At 41.4% G+C, this 24,140-nt stretch overlaps 1 protein-coding gene across 1 annotated transcript in view; it reads right to left on the bottom strand.

Moving 5' to 3' along the window:
- Nucleotides 1-7,876: 7,876 nt before the first annotated feature.
- ADAMTSL1 (ADAMTS like 1) overlaps nt 7,877-24,140 on the bottom strand; it is a 948,619-nt gene continuing 932,355 nt past the window's right edge. Inside the window, exons 28-30 of the mRNA XM_053656510.1 lie at nt 12,791-12,900; nt 11,850-12,070; nt 7,877-10,359 (exon numbers count right to left, since the gene is read on the bottom strand). Of these exons, the coding sequence (XP_053512485.1) occupies nt 10,253-10,359; nt 11,850-12,070; nt 12,791-12,900 (438 nt within the window). The 3' untranslated portion in view covers nt 7,877-10,252. The remainder of the gene's footprint in view (nt 10,360-11,849; nt 12,071-12,790; nt 12,901-24,140) is intronic.

Genomic DNA, 24,140 nt, shown 5'->3' with positions numbered 1-24,140 from the left:
CTTGATCATTAAACATTTCCTAGAGTTTCTCACCCGGTAACTAAGTGTTCATAGTATGTCCACTATCTTTCAAGGGATTTAACGAGGTCAACCCTGGCTGTCAGAAAGACGAGGAGGAGGGCTGTTTATGTTGTCTTAAAGAAGGAGGCAAGTTTCCCAGGCATGCTTTCTGGTCTAAATCATGACTGTTCAATCTCTCAGGTCCTCCTAAGCATTATTTAAACAAACATATTTTATGTTTGGCAGGAGGACCATTCCCCACTGTCTGCTTTCTCTTCACTTACCTAAAACTGCACATTTAATTTCTGTTTACACATATATAAACCATGTTTTTAGGATCAACCTGGGAAATCTTTGGTTGGAGATGTATTTTGCCTTTGGAAAACACAGAGGTGAGTGACATCTGTATATTGTGTTATCAGAAGCGTGACATGTGGTTGATTGGGACCAGGTGCTTCACAGACTTCATCTGAGTGAAGTTGTAAACCTCTAGTTGACAGGCAAGGTGACAGCCCAGTTCTTGTTAAGGAAGGCTTGATTAACTATATCTATTTTCTACTTTAGGGGTGGTAAAAAATAGTTGGAAACCTTGGGGTGCTATGACTACAAAGCTGAGGTTTGGCCAAAGATAAAATACTCTGATCAACTCATATATATTTTACCTGTAAAATAGCTAAAGTGGACAGGATGGGTATGTGGGGGCAGACAAAAATTTTAGGTTAAACTTAGGGGATTGATAAAATTTATTAGGGACTTCTGGTTAAGATGGTGGCACAGATAGGCACCCTTCACCTCCTTGCTTAGAACCATAAGAAGGATCACAACTACTAGCCAAGATGGAGGAGTAGGTAGACACCCTGTGCTTCCTCCCACAAGCAAAAGGACAACAACAAATTTAAAAACAAAAAAAAAACAGGACTGACAGAAAATTGAACTATATGGAAATCTGACAACCAAGGAGTTAAAGAAGAAACACCCAGACTGGTAGGAGGGGCAGAGATGGGCAGCCAGGCAGAGAGGACTCGTGGGGAGGCAGCAGCTGGAGGACTGGGGGTCCCACATCTGTGAGCAGATAAACTGGAAGGAACAACTGGGGAGCAAGAGAGACCATGTACCCCAGGGTTCTAGCATGGGATATAAAGCCTCAAATCTCTAACTGAAAACACCTGTGGGGGTTGAGGCAGCCATGAGAGAAACCCCCAGCCTCACAGAAGAGTTCATTTGAGAGACCCACAGGGTCCTAGAACATAAAACCACCCACCCAGGAATCAGCACTGAAAGGGCCACTTTGCTTGTGGGAGAAGTGACTGATAACCGGCAGACAGTGGAGCAAGCAGCACTGTTCCCTCTTGGACCCCTCTCCCACATACAGTGTCACAACTCAGTGATGTGGGTTGCCCTACCCTGGTGAACACCTAAGGTTCTGCCCTTCACTATGTAACAGGTACACAAAGACAAAAAAAAAAAATGACCCAAATGAAAGAACAGATCAAAGTTCCAGACAAAATACAACTAAGCAATGAAAAGATAGCCAACCTATCAGATGCACAGTTCAAAATACTGGTTATCAAGATGCTCCAGAAACTCTCTAGGTACTTCAAAAGCATAAAAAAGACTCAGGCAGCAGTGAAAGTTGCATTATGTGAAATAAAGATCTACGGGGAACCATCTGTGACAGGAAAGACACCAGGACTCAAATCAAGGGTTTGGAGCAGAAGGAAGAAAGAAACATTCAACCAGAACAGAAGGAAGAAACAACAATTTAAAAAAATGAGAGGCTTACGAACCTCCAGGACATCTTTAAACATTCCGATATCCGAATCATAGGGTTGCCAGAAGGAGAAGAGAAAGGGCAAGAAATTGAACACTTATTTGGAACAAATAATGAAGGAGAACTTCCCCACTCTGGCAAAGGAAATAGACTTTCAGGAAGTCCAGGAAGCTCAGAGAGTCCCCAAAAAGTTGGACCCAAGGAAACCCATACCAAGGCACATCATAGTTACCTTACCCAAGATTAAAGAGAAGAAGAGAATCTTAAAAGCAGCAAGAGAAAAGAAGACAGTTACCTACAAAGGAGTGTCCATAAGACTATCAGCTGATTTCTCAAAAGAAAGCTTGCAGGCAAGAAGGGGCTGGAAAGAAGTATTCCAAGTCATAAAAGGCAAGAACCTACATGCAGTATTGCTCTATCCAGCAAAGCTATCATGTAGAATAGAAGGGCAGATAAAGTGCTTCCCAGATAAGTTTACATTAAAGGAGTTCATCATCACCAATCCCTTAATATATGAAGTGTTAAAGAGACTTATCTAAGAAAAAGAAGATCAAAGATATTAACATTAAAATGACAACAAACTCACAGCTGTTAGCAACCAAACCTAAAACAAAAACAAAAACAAAAACAAAAACAAACTAAGCAAACAACTAGAACAGGAACAGAATCACAGAAATGGAGATCACATGGAGGGTTATCACTGAGGGAATGGGAGGGGAAGAGAGGGAAAAGATACAGAGAATAAGTAGCATAAATAGTAGGTAGAAAATAGGGGGAGTTTAAGAATAGTATAGGAAATGTAGAAGCCAAAGAACTTATATGTATGACCCATGGACATAAACTAAAGGGGGGAGATGAAGGTGGGAGGGGGTGTGCAGGGTGGATGGGAATAAAGGGAAAATAAGACAACTGTAATAGCATAATCAATAAAATATATATTTTAAAAAAGGATCACAACTAACCTCATAAAAAAAAATGAAAACAACATTCAGAACTGCCAGAAAATTGTATTGTATAGAAGTCCAACAACCAAAGATTTAAAGAAGCCATATTCATCCAGATGGGTAGGAGAGGTGGAACTGGGGAGCAGGGGTGGAAAAGACACAGTGTGGCGGTGGCAAGGTGCTGGTGGTGAGGTGGTGGCAGCAGCAGCTGGCAGAATGAGAGTCCCACATTCATGTATGGTGGATAAAAATTTAGAAGGACAACTGATGAATGAGTGATCCTGAGCCCCAGGGTTCCAGTGCCAGTAAAATAAAGCCTCAAAACTTCTGGCTGTAAAAACCAGTGGGGTTTAGGGTGCTGGAAGAACCTGTTGGCCTCTCAGGAGAGTCTGTTTAAAGGGCCCACATAGTCCTAGAACATACACAAACCCACCCACTCTGGGAACCAACACCAGGGAAACAGCTAGGAGGGTGCCCATTGCATATGGGAAGTGGGTATAGTGACTGGAAGTGGGATGAGTGCCAAACAAGCCTCCGGCAATCAGTCAGTGGCATTGTCTGCTCTCGATCCCTCCCCCATGTACAGAGTTACAAAACAGTGAAGTAGATTGCCCTACTCTGGTGAATACCTAAGGCTCTGCTCCATACAATATAACAGGTGAGCTAAGACCCCTAGGGAGTCAAAGCAGCTCTACCTAATACACAGTAACAAACACAGGGAGGCTGCTGCCAAATCAAGGTGACAAATATGGCCCAAATAAAAGAACAGAACAAAACCCCAGAAAAAGAATGAAGTGAATGGAGCTAGCCAACCCAGCAGATGCAGGGTTCAAAACACTGGTGATAAGGATGCTCAGAGAACTCATTGAGTACAGCAAAAGCATAAGGGAAAAAATGAAGGCTGCATTAAGTGAAGTAAAGGAAAATCCACAGGGAAACAACAGTGAAGGGAAGGAGGCCAGGGTTCAAATCAACAATCTGGAACATAAGGAAGAAATAAACAGTCAAACAGAATGAAGAAACAAGAATTCAAAACCAAACCAAACCAAAACAAACCAAACCAAAACAAAACAAAAACACATATTCTCTGAAGAGAATATATGAAGACTCTGGGACATCTCCAAAAGTGCCAACACCTGAATCATAGGGATGCCAGAAAGAGAAGAAGAGCAAGAAATTGAAAGCATTTGAAGAAATAATAAAAGAAAATGTCTCTAATTTGGCAAATGAAATAGACATACAAGTCCAGGAAGCACAGAGAATCCCAAACAAGTTGGACCCAAAGAGGACTATGCCAAGGCACATCATAATTGAAATGCCAAAGATTAAAGACAAAGAATCTTAAAAGCCATAAGAGAAAAGCAGAGACTTACCTACAATGGAGTTCCCATAAGACTATTAGCTGATTTCTCAAAAGAAACCTTGCAGGCAAAAAGGGGCTGAAAAGAAGTATTTAAAGTGATGAAAAGCAAGGACCTACAACCAAAATTACTCTATCCAGCAAAGCTATCATTTAGAATAGAAGGGAAGATAAAGTGCTTCCCCAATAAGGTAAAGCTAAAGGAGTTCATCATCACCAAACCCTTACTGTATGAACTGTTAAAGGGATTTATTTAAAGAAAAAGAAGATCAAAAATACAAACAGTAAAATACAACAAACTCACAAATATCAACAACCGAACCTAAAAAACAAAACAAAACTAAGCAAACAACTAGAACAGGAACAGAATCATACAGATGGAGATTATTTGGAGGTTTATCAGTGGGCAGGGTGAAGGGGGATAATGGAGAAAATGTACAGGGATTAAGAAGCATAATTGGTAGGTACAAAGTAGACTGGGGGATGTTAAGAATAGTATAGGAAATGGAGAAGACAAAGAACTTATATGTATGATCCATGAACATGAACTAAGGAGGGGTAATGATGGTGGGGGGCGTACTGGGTAGAGAGGGGAGGTGGAGACAAATTGGGACAACTGGAATAGCATGATCAATAAAATATCCTTTAAAAATTAATTGGGTATTTATTGGGTTGGCCAAAACTCTGCTTAGTTTTGTCTGTAAAGTAAAAGACATTTTTTATTTTCACCAGTTCCTTTATTGATTTGGCTATTTTGAATATGTTGGCAATCTCCCACATGGTGTACACTGATTGTTCTCAGTTAATGTCTCAATTTGATTGTCATCAACTGGTCTACCTGACTATGGAGCATCGTCCAGTGAGAAATCTCCAGCACAAAACTTCGCAAACCACTTTCGACATATTTGCTTAGTCACAGCACCTTCTCAATACACTGCACAAATATTTTTTTGAGTTTCAGTTGTGTTTTCACCTTTCTTGAAATAATAAAGCCTAATAGGCCAAAAATGTTGCTTATTCCATCTTCAATATGGCCACATGAATTTCTGCAATTTTGATGTTTTCTTTTAAGCACATGCTGATATGACAGCTATCACAATACAATCTAACAAAATTGTTTTGAATGAAGCTAAAGACAACTAAGTGCTACTAGAGCCATCTTCTGAGGAAAAAAACCCACAAAACTTTTGGTCAACCCAACAGTTCTTTACCGTTTACTTCAAGGTTTGTATTAACACCAATATTTTCTTAATTGGCAGTATGTGAGATGGGTCGGTAACCTTCCCTGATTTAACTCATGTTCAATGCATTCCAAACCTGAATCCTGAGGTCCTTAAATCATAACTGGTTCATTGAATAAAATAAGGATAGAAAGACAAAGGCAAGGAAATGTCACCTTATTTTGTTTACTAATTTATCCTTCTGTGGTTTAATTGAAAGAGTTTTCACCAGGTTATTCTCCAAGAGTTGCATCCTTCTCTCTACCTGAGCTTTCCCTTATCCTTTGTGGATGCGTTTACCTATTTTGGAAAGCCCCACAGATGGATTAGTGAGACGTAACTTGTCAAGTTTTAGCTAATAAAATTGGAATATTTCTTTTGAGTTTATTTGCAGGATAATACCTGAGGTGAGTGGATAATAGCATGCTGTTTATGAGAAAATATATCACCTGGTAAGTGAAATAGCCTTTATTTTAGCTTTTACTTCACTTGTATATTTGTTCATGAGTATTTCTCCATTTTCTAAAAAAGTAAATGAAAGAAAATAGCACTTATGTGTACATTTGGGTGTTTTGTATTGAGACTAGGCTGTACATTTGGACCATAAGGTAACATCTGTCTTTGGAGGCATTTCTGGAAGTTTGCCAGTATTTTGCTGAGTCTTTGACTTGGCTACATGGACTGATCTGTTTTCTTCCAAAATACAGAACTTAGTTCCTGAATGTCTTTATTGTTTACACTATTGTCATAGTAATGAACTTTCAAGGCATTACTGCTGTCCTTTTTAATAAAAAATGGAAACATGGGGGAATCTTTCAATGTTGACAGTAGGAAGTAATGTGATATTTCTGCCAGTTCTGTCCTTCATTTCTTCATCTCTCTAAGGTACTTGGATGATGATAATAGCAATTAGCATTCAGTGAGTGCTTCAGTGATATATGCTAGGCACCCTTATATTTCCTCAACATGAAGTAATAGTTTGTTCACAACAGCCCTATCCTGTGAGGTATCCTCTTTTAAAAGTGAAGAAGCTGAGGCATAAATGACCTTTGGTGATTGTTAAAACACTATTCCAGTCTTAGAGGATTCACAGATTTCCTGGGCTCATCTTGCCGAAGTCCTGGAAACATCTGAGGCCAAGCAGAGGACTCTAGTGTGAGCAGTTATGAGGACTGGCCTGTGGTTAATATCCCAAACTTTCACACTGTGGTTGGTGGCACCTGGGTAGGACTCTGTCACTCTCTACTCTGCTGTCATTTTGGCTGGAAAATTTTCCATATGATCTGTTCGAGCTGTTCCCACCATTTAGCCTTCCTGGAATTTGGTCTGGAATCTGACTCATTCCCCTCCACTGGCATTTCTGTAGCACTTTGGTTGCTGGTATGTATTTATAGTTCTAGCATTGGCTTTTTCTTTAAAGCAAAACCTAAAATGCCTTAGGAAATAATTGGAATTTCAAGAGGTGCTTTCTGGAATATTTTTGTACTGCTCAACAGGGTGTGACATGCTGAGGTCAGTTGCTGGGAAAAAGGCCGGAGGGTGGTATTCAGGCTGGAGGTCCCGGGTGCATCTCCCACAGGGGTCCACGCATGGCCATCACCTGGGCCTGGAAACATGCTGCCCCTTTTCCCAGAGCCTGTTTATGAAGAACCCTGTAATATGCTTTTTTTTTTTTTTCAAAAAACACTTTCTGCAGTGGCTTTATTTAAAAAAAGGAGCCCGGAGCTCAAGAATGTCATAATTGACTTCAGGGGATGAGAAAATGACCACTCCAGTAAAATGTACTGTTGTCATCTCTACCAAACTCCAAGCAGTAGGGAAGAAGAGGGGCACATGCCAAGGTGGCTACATGTGGTTGGCTCTTGCTTGGAGGAGCTGGAGATAGCATAGTGGGTAAGAGCAGGGCTCTGGCCAAACTGCCAGACTACTCCAGTTTAAATCTGGTCCACCAGCTGGGTGACTTTGGTCTTCTCTGGACTTATCTCCATTTATATACCTACCTATATGTAAATGGGATAATCATGGGGTTGATATGAGGATTAAATGTAGCAGTGATTTTCAAATGTTAGTCCCTGTCAATAGTGCACATCCACAACTTCAGCATGTGGTTACTTTCAGGCATGTATTCCAAACCTGAATCCTGAAGTCTTTAAACCCAGGAAGCCTGGAGTGAGACTCCTCCTGCACCCAAGTCTGCATCTACCTAGATGTGCCTGTGCTTGCTTTTCTCCCTAAAGGTACTGTGGCTCCCACCTTCCCACTACATAGGGTCATACATAAGACAACTCTCAAAGGGCAGCACTACGACTGTGAACACCTACAACCGGAGCTCTTCTGGATCCTTTTATAGAGCTGGCCCCTCCAGGCACGGGCCCCTTGCCCCCATGTGAAGCTGAAAACTGCAATTCTTTCTTTTTAGCCAAACACACATAAGTGGCTGGGCACCACCCTTTCCTCCTGCACAAAACAGGAGGGGATGGCTGAGCTTAAGAGAGAGTCAGACAACACAATTTAAATAAATAAGCTGTATTATCTGTACAAAAAATATAAATACAGTTTTGTGTTTTAGAGGAGGAAGTGCCTCCTTCTACATTATTCAGCAGCCCTAATAATCTTGGGGTGTTGCTGAGTCACAATTCACAGAACAAACAGTAAATGAACATTCATCTCATGCAAGGAGCATGCAGCTTCCTACCCCAAACCCGGGTCCTCAAAGCTTGCTCTGAAACCCACTTTCAAAGGGTCCAACCTGGTACATGGCAGAGATGGAGGACACCTGCTTTGTAGGAAATGTGACTGTTGGCCACTGGTTTTCAATAGCTATTGAACTAGAAATAATCAGCCACAGTAGGAGTAGTACAGAATTTGTCTGTCTTCATTCTGTGTGTAACTACTGTTTCACAAGTGAATTTCCTCCTATTGCCCCATCATCCCATGTTAGTTTGCACAATGTATTCTGCACAGTGAATGGATCCAGAATGAAACATCAGGTTCTATTAAAAACAGGAACAATACAATAATCACCACTGAGTTTACAGGAACACAACTGCAGAAAGTTACTAAAATGTCCCCCAAATACTATGTTTTCTGGATGACAATGTACAATTATTAATATTGCACTTTTTTTACACAAGAAATCCTAATAAATATTCACAAAAGATATACATAGAAAACATTCTCTTTTATTTTAAATAAACATTACACTGATTTTTTTTTTTTTTTTTTAGTAACATGATTTCTTAGAGCCCATTTTTGTGCTGAGGAAGAAAGAAGCTCGCCTCATGGTCCACAGCTCACCTGGGGAGGGCGCAGCGCAATGTCTCTCCCCCTCAGCTCTTCCCTCCCAGGCTGGCTGGAAATGTGTCAGGTGTCAGTAGCGGCCCCAGAGGGAGTGGTGCTTCACAGGTGTGGTATGTGGAGGGTGCTTCACCTGAAGGGTGAGTGGCTCTGGTCACCCTGTCCTGCCATGACTATTAAACTGTGGCCACTCAGGGAGAGGTGGCCAAAATCACTTGTCCAAAGCCACTTGCTGAGTGAGTCATTTGCCAAATCATCCAATCTGATATATGTTGATGTCTAGTAGTTCATTGTGTGGGGGAAATGGGTTGAAAAGCCTTTGACGGTCCTGGAAACTTCAGTTATCCTTCGGCTTTGCCACCACACCCCATCACCCTGTCCCATCACGGGGCCCCAGCCTGCTCTATAGATAGGAGGGCAACTCTTGCTGTGAAAACCCACTGTCCACCTCACACTCTGGCCAGCTCTGGAATGGAGTGGTCACTATGACCCGATGGCTGCTCTCCTGCTAGCCGATTAATGAATTGGTTTTTGAAGACTGACTCTAGTCCCTGGCTCCTTAAGTGGGGCAGCATAGGCCATCCAGGCAGAAAACCCAGCCTATTCATGTTTAGAATGCCCTGGCTCACATTAGCAGTGAGTTCCAGGCTGGGGGGGTTCTAGATGTAGATAAAGAGATGCCAGGGGTGGTTCTGCCATGGGTATAGAGGGAGAAGGTTCACTGAGACGTGGGGAGCAGAGACTCCTCTCCACCCATGGAGGGTAAGTCTCTCACTAAAGCCTGAGCCTGTGTGAAGGCAGCAGAGCTCCATCCCCTCCTGAGCCCACAGAGTGCCATGCACACAGGCAGGGTTCAGAGCCCTTCTGCAAGCCTCCTGCCTGCTCCATCCTCCTCTGTCTCACTCCACTGCCCCATTGAGGATCATACACAGGCTTCTTTTTGCTTCTGTCCCCTCTGCCCTTGCTACCTCATTCTATACACTGTGCGCTTTAGGCCTACTCGGATCGACTCCTCCTTTATGCCTACGTGTCCGAGCTTTGAGTTCTTGTTGCTCAGTGTCCCCCACCCCCTACTAGAAGAGCTGAGTTCTAAGCTGGGTTCTGCCTCAGCATTGTGTCCCCGCTTCCTGCTTGCCCTTCCCAAGGCCAAGGGGCAAATGCAGAGGAGGAGACAGGGACAGCACATTTCTGTGTTAACAGTGCACCACCGGGAAAGATCCAGTTGCTTGTCCAACGTCTGGACCGATGTTTTTGCAAACCATCTGGGACCCTGCCCTCCGGCCTGCTGGGAGCTCTGGCTCCCTGCTGTCCCCAGGGGCTGTGCCTGTCTTTCCTAGGTCTCTTCAAGACCCATGTTTGGGAGGAAGCCAGCTTTGCAGGGAAGCCCCTGCTGTCTGGCTTGGTCAGCTCTGCAACCTCCTTTAGACCTCTGTCCTTGTCCTTTCCCAACATCCTGTCCTCCATCTAACTGAAAGAGAAGATATGCTGAGGTCCTCATGTCTGGGGGTGTGCTGGGGGGAAGGGGTTGGATGAGGGTGTGTGGTTGGGGGCGGGGAGGGAGGAAATAAATAAATAAAACGAAGAAAGCTTAAGTTCTGTTCAAGGTGGTTGCATGAGTCCTTTGTGCAGCCAGGGTGGAGTTCTTCCCTGTGCCCTGTCTTCACGCTTTGCCACAGGTTCCACAGCAGCGAGACTTGAACTGGCTGAGTTGGCAGAGTTTGAGCTGTTTTACCTTCTCGCAGTACCTGGTGGTATCCCTGCACTCCACTGGGAAAGAAGGGCAGGGTTGGGGAAGGGGACAGAAAGGTAACATGAAACAGAGGCTGTGGGCACCCGGTCTGCCCTGAACACCAGATTCCTTTCCTGGAGAGGCCACTGCTGTCCTGCTCCTTTGGGTTGACCTTACTCCAGTGGGCCTCAGTCACTTACCCCAGGCTGCCAAGCTGCAGCTGCTGCTGAATGGCAATGGTGAATGCTGGCGCCCTGCCCGCTATCTGCTATTTTTCTGATAGCTCCCTCCCTTCCTGAGGGTGCCTGTCATTTCCCTCTGTAGGACTGCCTCACGTCCTAGGTAAGCTTGCTTTCTCACATGGTATTTTAGTTAAGTGACTTTCCTTCTTGGGATGGTTCTCAGAAAGACTAGAATTCGTTTCACTTTGTGGTAGCACGTTAGTGAGGCCCTAGTTGATGGCTGCGTCCCCAGAGTGAGAGCTTTCCTTTCCTGGGGAAGCTTCATTTTCTTGTATTCTCCACCTAAGCCTCTCTACACCTTCCCCTCACCAGGCCTTACAAGAAGACCATGGCATTCTAGTTTGGTATTGGCAAGGGCTGGATGGCTCCTCACTATTGGTGCTGATCTGGGTTGTGGACACCTCTGAGTGACATAATGAGTCCGCTACTTTCATTGAACATTGGTATTGAGTGCGGTGAACTCCTACCACAAAGATGGGTCAGCGCCACACAGGAGGACAAAGAGCACCCCTCCCAGTGTAGAGAAAGCGACCAGAACTGTGCGCCTCCCAGGCACCTGCCTTAGCCCTGGGACTCTGATGCTTAGTGAGGCCCTGTTGGGAGAACAGTGTTGCAACAACCTGTTGTTTGCCTCATGCTTTGCCTTCCTTGTGGGGAAACACCCCCAATTTGTTTTGGGTCCAGAGGAAGAAAAAAGTAGATCCCTACCCAACAGGGATATAAATGCTGGCGTTAGGCTGAGGAGGATCAGACCTCAGGGAGGAGAGTGTGAAGGAGTGTCAATCTCAGGGCAGGGCTCAGTCTGGTCGGTGCCATGGGGCAGGGGAGGAGGGAGATTATCCATAGGTCCTTATTCTGTGAGAAGCAGAGCTGTGATGGGTGCAGGGCCTGTTAAGCGGAAGGCACTCTGTGTGGTACTTTACTGGGAACAGTGCTTTCTCTGTAGCAGGCTGCCCTCTAAAGAGCTGCTGCTTAGTCGTTACCTGTGGACACCAGCAAAACGACTGCCAGCAAGCTGGAGGCTGATTTCACCTGGCACTTGGCCAGCAGCACCTGGCGCTCTCTAGCCTTTAGGGCACACCCAGCCATCTTTTGTGGCCTAAATATGTGTACACACATCCTTGCACACACCCATGCACCATGAAAATACCTAACTCTAGCCCCAGCTCACAATTTTTGGGAAGCCTGATCCAATGCCCTCTGCTCAGGCTTGGGCCCAGGGACTATTCTCTGCACCTGATGCCCCGTGGTGAATTTGCAGAAGGCTCTTTGGGATTGGGACATACTGTTTTCACATGGGGTGATGTTGCAGCGCTGCCAGTTGGCAGGCCGGGGCCCCCAGGAGCACAGATGCTCAGGCACTGCCTTGTTGGTGCGGGCATGCACACATTCCACACGCCGGGATTGGAAGCCATAGTTGCCGCAGGTCGCTGTGCACAGGGTCCACAGGCTGACTCTCCAGTGTACGCTGCAGGCTTCTGACCAGCAGTTCTGGGTGCTCACAGGCCTGTAGGAGGAGGGGGGCAGGGTTAAAGCCTGCTTCTGTGTGGGCTGGAGCCAGACAGGGTCGGGGGCAGGTGTGAAAACAATGCTGCAAAACCAATAGTTATGGGTAACTCAAGACCTTCCTTCCAGTGCTACCAGACCTGGGTGCTTAAAGGCTGTAATATCTCAGAAGGCCACTTCCTCTAACTGGGACTCTGCTTGTCTCTACAATGTCTGCCTCACTGCAAGACTTGAGAACAAGCTCTACCCAGAATGTGGATTGGCAGAGGCAGAGCCTGGAGCTAGTCTCAGGGGCTGGGGCCTTACCCCAGGGGAACACTTACAAGGAGGTATGACAGGAAATGGGGGCTAGATAGGGACAATAGGTAGAGACAGAGGGACAAAGGCCCTCATAGCAACATAACTTCTAGAGGGAGGTCAACAAGAGTGAGGGGCTGTTGGAGCCCTTAAGGTCTGGTGGTCACTTTATGGACCTAACCTTTTGCTCACCCTGGGGCTAGTTGGGGTCTTGTGTACTGTTCATCTCCAAGAAAGGAAAGCCCAGCCTGGCCCATTTGGCAAGAGCAAGGAGGCCAGTAGCCTAGGAAGAATGGAGGTGAAAGGAAGGGCATGTGAACTCTGGGGCTGTGGGAGATTGGGGGACAAACATTTATTCTTTCTATCATCTTTCCATGCTATGGACACAGGGGCCAGGGAAAGGAGGCCCAAGGTTTTCTCTTACCTCGGAAGGGCACTGCACTGCTCTGATGGCAAGGTGATGCCATCCAGTGTCTGGCAGAAGACTTGTCTGTGTTGCACAGCTAGGCGAGGCCCAATGCAAGGCCCATTACACTGGGAAAGAGAAAAGTGTGATATATGTACCTGTAATATTAGCCAAGTCAAGAGGGAGGCTGCAGTCCTCAGGCTGCATGGGACACAAGTTCAGGGTCTTGTGTGAGGTTTTCAGATCATTCATCACGCCTATTTTGGGGCCAACTAAAAATGCTCACTGGCATGTTTTCTTCATGCCACAGTGGAATGGTCAGCTTTCCTGTGGTCTGTGAGCATCCTGCTGGAAAATGGCAGATGGTAATGTGGAGCCGGTCAGAACGTCAGCCCCTCCCAGATGAAACATTTGAAGGATTTCTTGGCATAATGTGCCAGAAATGTGTTGGTGACTTTTAGAGGTAAAGATCTCTAAAGAAGTCCCTCAGTCCCTCTTTTAGTCCAAAGAGTCATTTGGTTTATTGTTTTCTTGCTAAATTCCTTCAAGTAACCAGGTCCATTATTTCTTTCCTTCCTTTGGCTTCATTTTCTCAAGGTTAAATCCAGGAGGGTTGAACAAAAGCAGACTTGAGTATGTATAGTTAATCCCTGCTTATAGTCTCTTGATATGTGCTCATAGAGATTGTTAAGCTTTTCCTGGAGTTGGCAGGGCCAGAGTCCATCATAGTAATACCCCTAACAACAGTGTCTATAAAATAGAAAAACAGCTGACCCTTAGCTGACATCTGCTATTTGAGTAAGAGGATAGATATCCCTTGGAGGTCACTTTCGAATAAAAGGTCCTTAACTTGGGGGTCTTTGGACTTCCTAGGGGACCACAGGGAAGCTGTAAACACTTAAAATTATAAGCAGAAGTCTTGTGTAATTGACATTTTTCTAGCAAAAGGCTCTAGCTTTTATCAGATGTTCAAAGGATTTCAAAGATTAAGGACCACTGAAGGAAAAGATTTTAGGTAAAGGTTGTCTCTTAGGTCAGGCAACTATGGCCAAAGCCAATTACTGCTCCTTCTGCTATAGCTGAATGTACCAGAGTCTTGTCTGTTTGTCTGATCAAGTGATGCTCAAAGGTGTGAACTCAGACCATTAAGAAATGAGAAGCCTAAAACACCAATCTCAAAGAACCTATGCACCCCAATATTTATAGCAGCACAATTTACAATAGCCAAGAGTTGGAAGCAACCTAGGTGCCCGTCAGTAAATGAATAAATCAAAAAATTATGGTACATATACACAATGGAATTCTATGCAGCAGAAAGAAAGAAGGAGCTCCTACCCTTTGTGACAGCATGGATGGAACTGGAAAGCATTATGCTGAGTGAAATAAGCCAGGTGTTGAAAGACAAATACCATATGATCTCACCTTTAACAGGAAGCTAAGCAATAAAACAAACAAGCAAACAAAATAAAAACAAAGACACTGAAATAGAGAACAGGGGGACAGTGACCAGAGGGGTAAGAGGAGGGAATTTAAGGAGAAATAGGGGAGGGATTTAGAGGAACAAGTATAAAGAATACATGGACAATAACTAAGGGGGGTGGAAATGGGAGGGAGGTGGGGAGCACGGGGCAGGGTGGCGTGGGATGGGAGTAATAGACAGAAAACTGTACTTGAAAAAAAAGAAAAGAAAAGAAATGGGCTCTGAAGGTCCAGTGTCATATTGTTCACAAAGACACAGGAGGGTTAGGGGAAATATAAAAATGCCCCTTGACACCAACAACTGGGAGTTTTTAAAAAATGTGAAAAAATAGATACATAATGTTAAAATTTATAATTTGAACTTATGTTTATAATTCAGTGCATTAAGTACACTCATATTGTTGTACACCATTAAATTTATTCATCCCTAGAACTTTTTCATCATCCGTACCTAAACTCTGTACCGGTTAAACACTAACTGTCCATTACCCTTCTCTAAGTTCCTGGGAACCTCTCTTCTACTTTTGTTTTCTATGACTTTGACTACTCTAGGTACCTCGTTTAAGTGGAATCATACAGTATTTGTCCTTTTATGTCTGGCTTCTTTCAGTTAAATTAATGTTTTCAAGGTTCATCCATGTTTTAGCATACATAGAATTTCTTTTTTTTACAGCTGGATAGTATACTATTGTAAGTATATACCACATTTTGTTTATCCAGCCATCTCTTCATGGACATGTGGGTTGTTTTCACTTTTTGGATATTGTGAATATGCTACCGTGAATATTAGTGCAAAAATATATTTTCAAATATTTGCTTTCAGCTCTGCATGTATACTAGAAGTAGAATTGCTGGATTTTAAGGTAATTCTGTGTTTGATTTTTTGAGGAACTTCCATACTATTTTCCATGGCAGTTGTTCCATTTCATAATCTCACTAACAGTGCATAAGGGTTCCAATTTCTACACATCTTGGTCAACACTTGCTATTTTCTGTTTCTTTGATATTAATAATCCTAAAGGAAGATAAGTGGTTTGCATTTCCCTAATTACTAGTGGTGTTCAACATATTTTCATTTCTATAATGACCATTTGTATATCTTGTTTACAGAAATGTCTACTCAAGGCTTTGTGTTTTTTTGTTGAGTTGTGGTTCTCTTTAAGAGAATGTGATATTAATCCTTTATCAATTTTATGATTTACAAATATAGTTGGCCCTGGAACAACACAAGTTTGAATTGTGCTGGTCCATTTATATGCAGATTTTTTCCAATAAATACCTGCACTGTTTTTGATCTGTGGTTGAGAGTCCATGGATGTGAAGGGTTGACTGTATGCACTGAGCTACATCAGTTTATACATGGCACTTGAGCATCTGCGCATTTTGGTATCTGCAGGAAAGGGGGAGAGAGGGGCTGTCCTGGAACCAATACCCTGTATATACTGAGGAACAACTTAAGTTTTGCCAAAGACAAAAGTTATAGATTTTTGACTGTGTGGGAGTGGGCACTCCTAAACCTGGCATTATTCAAGGGTCATCTGAATCTTCTCCCATTCTGTGTGTTGCCTTTTAAAAAGTTCTGTTGATAGTACCCTTTGATGAAGAAAAGCTTTTAAATTTGATAATATCCACCTTATATAATTTTTCTTTTGTTGCCTTTGCTTTTGGTGTCAGATCTAAGAAATCATTGCCAAATCTGTTATTATGAAACTTCTCCCCTCCCTGTATTCTTCCAAGAGTTTTATACTTTTAACTCTTATAAAGTTTAAGTCTTTGATTCATTTTGTATATGCTGTAAGGTATGCATCCAAGTTCATTCTCTTGCATCTAGATATACAATTTTCCCAGTACCATTTGTTGAAAAGACTGTCCTTTTTCCATTGAATGACCTTGGCACACTTCTGAGCATATATGAAGGGTTTGTTTCTGGGCTCTCTGTTCTATTCCATTGCTTTGGTCTATGTGTCTGTCTGTATGCCAGCACTATCCTGTTTTCTTTTCAGATTTTATTTATTTAATAGGGGAAAGAAGGGAGATAAAGAGGAAGAGAAACATCGATTGGTTGCTTTTCACATGCATCTTGACCAGGGACCAAACCCATAACTGAGGCATGTTCCCTGACTGGGAATCAAATGGGCAACCTTTTGCTTTGTGGGACCATGTCCAACCGACTGAGCCACATGGGTCAGGGCAGCCCTATACTATTTTAATTAGTAGTAACTTTGAAATCAGGAAGTGTGAAACCTTCAACTTTGTTCTGCTTTCCAAGATTGTTTTGGCCATTTGGGATCCTTTAACATTTCACATGAATTACAGGATAGATTTTTCTGTTTCTGCAAATAAAGTCATTGGGATTTTGATAGGAATTGAATCTGTTGATGAATTTGAGCAGTGATGACCCATGAATACAGTTTTCCAACCCATGAATACAGGATGTCTTTTCATGTACTAGTGTATTCTTTAGTTTCTTTTGTCAATGTTTTATAATTTTTATTGTACAAGTCTTTTGTGTCCTTAGTTAAGTCTACTCCTTAATATTTATTATTTTTGGTGCTATTATAAATTGCTTAAATTTTCTTTTTGGATTGCTCATCATTTGTTTATAAAAATGCAACTGATTTTTATGTATCAATTTTTGTATCCTGTAACTTTGTTGAATTTGTTTATTAATTCTAAGACTTTTTTTTGTTACTAGGATTTTTAGGCTTTTATATGTGAAATCATATCTAAGAACAGAGATAATTTTACTTCTTCCTGTCCAACTTGGATGGCCTGACTTTTCTTTTTCTTGCCTAATGCTCTGAACTTCCAATACTATGTTGAATGGAAGTAGCAGACATTGTGTTCCTGTCTTGTTCTTCATCTTAGGGGAAAAGTTTTGTCTTCACCATTGAGTATGTTGTTAGTTGTAGGTTTTCATAAATGGTTTTTGTTATTTTGAGGTGGTTTCTTTCTATTCTTAGTTTTTTTAATGTTTTTTTTTTTATCATGAAAGGGTGTTGAATTTTGTCCAATGATTTTCCTCTATCAATTGAGATAACCATGAGTTTTTCTTATTCTGCTAATATGTGATATCACAGTGATTAATATTCATACATTGAACCATCCTTACATTCCAAGAATAAATTCTGTTTGTTCATGATGTATAATACTTTTTGTATGTTGCTAAATTTGGCTTGATTGTATTTTGTTGAGAATTTCTGCATCAATAATTAGAAGGGGCTATTAGTCTTTAGTTTTCTTTTCTTGTATGTCCTTTGTCTGGTTTTAGTATCAGGGTAATGCTGGCCTCATAAAATGAGTTAGTAAGTATTAGGGTTCCCTCTCCTTCAATTTTTAGCAAGAGTTTGAGAAGAATTGGCGTGAACTCTTTAAGTATTGTGTGGAATTCATCAGTGAAGCTGTCTCACCCAGGGCTTTTCTCTGTTGAGAGATCTTTGATTACTGACTCATTCTGTTTACTAGTTATAGATATATATATATTTTTTCATGATTCAGTTTTGGTGGGTTATGTGATTCTAGGAATTTTTCCAGTACATCTAGGTTATCCAATTTATTGGTGCATAATTGCTCAAAGTACTCTCATAGAATCATTTTTATTTCTGTAAGATGCATAATATTGCTAATTTCATTTGAGATTTAAATAATTTGAGTCTCCTCTTTTTCTTAGTGTAGCTGAATTTGCTCTATTTTAGATCTTTTGAAAAAACCAACTTTTGGTTTCATTGATTTTCCTCTACTGCAGCTCTATTTTTTATTTTGCTTATCTTCAGTCTATTTTTATTTCCTTCCACCTTAGGTCATAAATTTAGGTTGTTGATGCAAGATCTTCCTTTTTTAATGTAGTTATTTACAACTATACATTTTCTTTTTAGCACTGTCTTACCTGCACCTGATGTTTCACCTGTCTTAAGGCATTTTCTAATTTCCCTTGTAATTTCTTCTGAGGGAAAATGGAATTACGAATACAACATAATAATACTTACTGGATATGGCAAAGAAATTCTAAGAGGCAAGTTCGCAGCAATACATGCCTATATTAAGAACCAAGAAAAATCTCAAACAACCTAGTTTACATCCTAATGAAACCCAGAGTTAGTAGAAGGAAGGAAATAAAGAGCAGGGCAGAAGTATATGAAATAGAGACTAAAGAGACAATAGAAAAGATTGATGAAACTAAGGGCTAGTTCTTTGAAAAGAGAAACAAAATGGACAAATCTTTAGCTATACTCACAAAGAAAAAAGAGAACTCAACTAAAATCAGATATGAAAGAAGAGATGTTACAACTGATACCAAAGAAATACAAAGGATCATAAGAGACTACTATGAACAATTATATTCCAATAAATAGGATGACCTAGAAGAAATGAATAAATTCCTAGAAATATATAACATACCAAGACTGAATCATGAATAGAAAATCTGAACAGACTAATTACTAGTAAGAAGATTCAATCAGTAATTTAAAACCTCTCAGCAAACAAAAGTATGGAACAAGATGGCTTCACTGGGGAATTCTATCACCAAACATTTTAAAAGAGTTAATACCAATTCTTTTGAAACTCTTCCAAAAAAATAGAAGAGGAAAGCTTCCAAACTCATTTTACTAGGCCAGCATAACCCCAACACCAAAACTAGACAAACCACAAAAAAAGAAAATTACAGGCCAATATTCCTGATGAACATAGATGCAGATATCCTCAACAAAATACATTCACACCTCAGTTCTCATTGGCTTCAGAACTCACCAAACCCTGTACTCACTGCATTTTTATGAGAAAAAAAAGTTTCAGCACTCAGTGCTTGCTCAGGACTCAGTGCTCTTGCTAGAATTTGTGTGAGTCATGACACCACTAGAGAAAAATGCTTCATCACTTGTTGCTTGCTCAGTACTTGTAAGTTTTGGCACTTGTGATGAGTTCCAGGATGAATTAATGATGAGTACTGAGGTACCACTGTATTAGGAAACCCAATTCAACAATATATCAAAAGGATCATATGTGGGGGCAACTTTGCCTGCAAGTCCACCTGTCTGCCATGGATGAAAGTACCGCTACCAAGACATGATCTTCTTGGGGAGGAGAGGTGGCCAATTTCTCAGAGGAAAAGGGCCAGGAGCCCCTTCCTCCAGGGGCTTTTATTGGGTTGTAATACATAGGAATACAGGCGGTAAGGATGAAACAGTAGATAACATATCAAAGAAATGTGAGGGCTTAGTCTGAGTCAGTGTCTGTCAAGAAAGGGAGTTGCAGAAACTTTGGGAGACATACTCATTTCCTGCTCAGGCCCTTAACATATGAATGAAAGCACTCCTAGCAAAGCAGATTTCACAGGATTTTTAGGAATTCTTTCTTATGCCTGATTACACTGATACTGCTCTAGCAAGGCAAGGAGCTACACCACCTCCCCCATCACAGGTTTTCAGGCTTAAATGGATTAGAGCCAGGAAACACTTCTCCCAGAGAACATGGGGACTTGGGCTATGTCAGAATAGCCAGGGGGCGAGGGTCCATCACTCCCTTTTTGTTGTAGCCCCCTGAGTCCTTCCATGATGGCCTCCCAAGTGATCGTGTCTGGCTTAGGTTGCCCCTCTCTCTGAGGAGTCGTACCCATCCTGGACTAACCAAACACGCTTTTGAGGCAGGGGGAGGAAGCAGAGGCAGCGTTTGCTACCAGAGACAAGCTTTGTCTCCTTGTGGCTCACATTCCGGAGGTTGCTCACTCATCCTTAGCCATGGCGGGTAGTTACAATTCCTGAAACCAGGCAGAGTGGTTCCCAACAATCATACAACATGACAAAGTGGGAATTATTCCAGGGATGTAAGGATGTTTTAACATCCATATATCTATCAATGTGATACATCACAGTAACAAAAGGAAGGATAAAAATTATATGATCATATCAATAGATGTAGAAAAAGTATTTGACAAATACAACATTTATGATAAAAAACTCTCACATGACAAGCCCACAGTTAACATTATACTCAACAGTGAAAAGCTGAAAGCTGATCTTGCAGGAATTGGAGGATACCCAGTCTTTCCACTTACAATTGTATCAAAAAGGATAAAATACCTAGAAATAAATTTAATGAAAGAGGTGAAAGACATGTACACTGAAAACTATAAGACATTAATGAAAGAAATAAAAGAAAACATAAGTATTTTTTATTGTTGTTTAAGCACAATTGTATCCATTTCTCCCCCACTACTTCACCCCACCCCAGCAATTCCTCCCTCCCACCCTCGAGAAAATCTAAATATTACATGAAAAGATATTCTATGCTCATGGATTTGAAGAAATAATGTATTTAAAAAAAAAATGTACTGCCCAAAGCAGTCTACAGATTTAATGTGATCCTTTCCAAAATTCTAATTTTTCTTTTCTTTTTTTATTGCTGAAATAGAACAAATAACCCTAAAATTTGTATGGAACTACAAGAAACCCAAATAACTAAAGTGATATTGAGAAAAAAGAAAGATGAAGCAATCACACTCCCATATTTCAAACTGTATTACAAAGCTATTATAATCAACAAAATATGGCACTGGCATAAAAACAGACACATAATAGAGAACCCAGAAATAAACCCACAAATGTGGCCAATTTACAGCAAATGAACCAAGAATATACAATGGGGAAATGACAGTCTCTTCAATAAATGGTGCTAGGAAAACTGGACAGCTACATGCAAAAAAATGAAACTAGACTATCTTGCACAACAAAAATTAACACAAGTGGATAAAAGACTGGAACATAAGGCCTGAAACCATAAAACTCATAGACAAAGACATAAGCTATATGTCCTTAACATCAGTCCTGGCAATAATTTTTTGAATCTGACACCAAAAGCAAAGACTTTTGTTTATAAAAGTAAACAAGTGGGACTACCTAAAATGAAAAATCTTCTGCAAATGAAACCATTGGAAGTAAAAAATTCAGCGTATTGAATGAGGGAAAATAACTGCAAATCATATACTTGATAAGGGATTAATACCCAAGATATATAAAGAACTCATACAAGTCAAGAGCAAAGAATGAAAAAAATAACCCCAGCTATTTAAAAAGGTGTAGAGGATCTGAGTAGACATTTGTTCAAAAGAAGACTTACAGATGGCCAACAGGTACATGAAACAGTGTTCAACATTACTAATAATCAAGGAAAGGCAAGTCAAATGCACAATGAACTAGTGCCTCACACCTGTTACCAGTTGAGATAAGTGTTGGTGAGAATGTGTAGAAAAGGGAACCCTTGTGCACTGTTGGTGGGAATGTAAATTTGTACAGCGACTATGGAGAGGAGTTTGAAGGTTTTTCAAAAAGAAATTGAAAACAGAACTATATGACCCAGCAATTCCACTTCTGGGTATTTATCTGAAAAAACCTGAGAGCATTAATTTGAAAAGACACATGCACTACCATTTCACTGCAGCATTATTTACAATATCCAAGATATGGAAACAAGCTAAGTGTCCATTAGTGGATTAATGAATAAAGAAAATGTCACACACACAAATATTACTCATCCATAAAGTAGAAAGACATCTTGTCATTTGCAACGACATGGATCTTGAGGGAATTATGCTCAGTGAAATAAGCCAGATGAAGACAAATACTAAATGATCTCACTTATATGTAGGATCTAAAACAAAACACACTTGAAAAACAGATTGGTGGTTTTCAGAGGTAGGGGTGAGCACAGGCAAAATCAGAGAAGGGAGGTGAAAGTTATAAACGTCCAGTATGAAAGTCAGGGAGGTGTGATGTACAGCTTTCTGACTGTAGTTAATAATATTGTATCATACATTTGAAAGTTGCTTAGGGTAGATCTTAAAAATTTCCATAAGAAAAATATTTTTTTAATAAATACATATGGTGACACATGTTAACTAGACTTACTGTGGTGGTTATTTCACAATGTATACAAACATTGAATTGTTATGTAGTACACCTGAATCTAATATAATGTTATGTCAGTTATACCTCAATAGAATAATAAGCAGCCAAACTCTACTTCAGACCTGCCATATCAGAATTAGCATGTTTAATAAGATGCACAGGTGATTTACATCAAAGCTTGAGACATGCTTGCTTAGAGGGTTCTAGAAGAAATAAAACAGCGATGAAAGTGTTTGATGGGAAAGACCTATTTTTTTCTCTTCTAGGAAAAATAATTACTGAGAATGATCAATGTGCACTGTATGTCCCCTTGATTGACCTCAATGATACAGTGCAGAAATTTCTCCCATGTGTAGCCAGATCTGTTCCCAATTGTAATTTCACAAGCTGCCAATAAGTTGAGGCCTAAAAGTAGAGCTGCCTAAATGAGAGGTATCAGAAGTGGACTTTTGCAGGTAAGAGGCAGATGATATTCCCAAGGCACAGGAGCAAGGGGGAGCTCATGCCTCTTTTATTATGAAGCATTAGGTCACTGGAAATAAGGTCACTTTAGGTGACCTTAAGGTCACTTATAAGGTCATTGGAAATAAGGTCACATTAGGTCACTGGAAATAAGGGGGGTTGGTAGAGGTGCCAAAAAGGAGCTTTTAGCTGAATGTGTTAATAGGCTAGTACTGAGCATTGTACGCTGACTCACCCAGGACACAAATGACTTATGTATTACAAGCATATTCTGTGGCCACATTTCCCCAAATAACATTTGATCTTCAATAGAGATGGCAGTGTATATTTTTTCATTTTATATTTTATTGATTATGCTATTACAGTTGTCCCAATTTTCCCCTCTTTGCCTGCAACCACCCAGCACCTACCACTTCCTTAGGCAATCCCCACACCATTTACTCATGTCCATGGGTCATGGGTATAAGTTTTTGGCTACTCCATTTTTTTCTACTGTACTTTACATATCCATGGCTATTCTGTAACAACCAATTTGTGCTTCTTACTCCTCTCACTTCTTCATCTATTTCCCTACACCCCCTCCCACCTGGATATTTTTTTATGCTGTTGAGGTACTAAGTTCCTTCAGCATCCTTCTAACCAGTGTTTTGAGTTCTGCATCTGATAGATTGCTTATCTCCATTTTGTTTAATTCTTTTTCTGGAGTTTTGATCTGTTCTTTCATTTGGGCCGTACTTCTTTTTCTCCTCACTTTGGCAGTCTCCTGTGTTTGTTTCTTTGTATTAGGTAGAGCTGCTATGACACCCTGTCTTAGTAGCATAGCCTAATGTAGTGGGTGTCTCATAGGGTATAGTGGCACAGCCTCTCCTATTACCCAAGCTGGGTACTCAGTGTGCACTCTTCATGTGGGCTGAGTATACCTTCCTGCTGTAGTTGAGCCTTGATTGTTGTTGTCAGGTCAATGGGAAGGATTTACTCAGGCTATTCAGCTGCAAGGACTGGCTGTGATCACTGACCACAAATCTCTGACTATTGTGGAGGATCAGCTGTGCAGGGACAGGATAGTGGTGCTCTGATGTGGTCAGTAGCTGTCCAATGGGTGTGCAGGTTCTGGGGTTTCCTGGGTGGTGCAGGCCAAGGTCAACCCCTTCCTCTGTTTTGTCCAGGGCCACCCTGCCTGAGCTATAAAGCAATCTGAGATGGCTGCTACTTGTGCTGGGCTTGGAGATTCCCAGGTGAAGTCAAGCTGTAAATGTAGGCTGGCTGTTGTTAGTGTTGGGCAGGGGACACTTATCAAGAGGTATGGGGCTGGAGGCTCACTGATGCTGGCTGTTGCTTGTTTGAGGGGATTTTGGAAGTTGTAAAGCATGAGCCAAGACCACCCATTTATATATGGAAAAGGCACTCACTATAAACAGCTTGGGTGGGTCCATAAGTCAGGAAGACAGAGTCTCAGGGCATCCCCAGGGCTGGACAAACTGTTAGCCAGGTTGATGGAGTCTCAGATATGGAACCCCCACTGCCAG

Source organism: Artibeus jamaicensis, unplaced genomic scaffold, assembly GCF_021234435.1.
Source record: "Artibeus jamaicensis isolate MK-2021 breed Jamaican fruit bat unplaced genomic scaffold, CSHL_Jam_final scaffold_1964, whole genome shotgun sequence".
Classification (NCBI taxonomy): Eukaryota; Metazoa; Chordata; class Mammalia; order Chiroptera; family Phyllostomidae; genus Artibeus; species Artibeus jamaicensis.
Note: the sequence above shows the minus strand (reverse complement) of the source record. Positions and strands in the feature narration are given on the sequence as shown.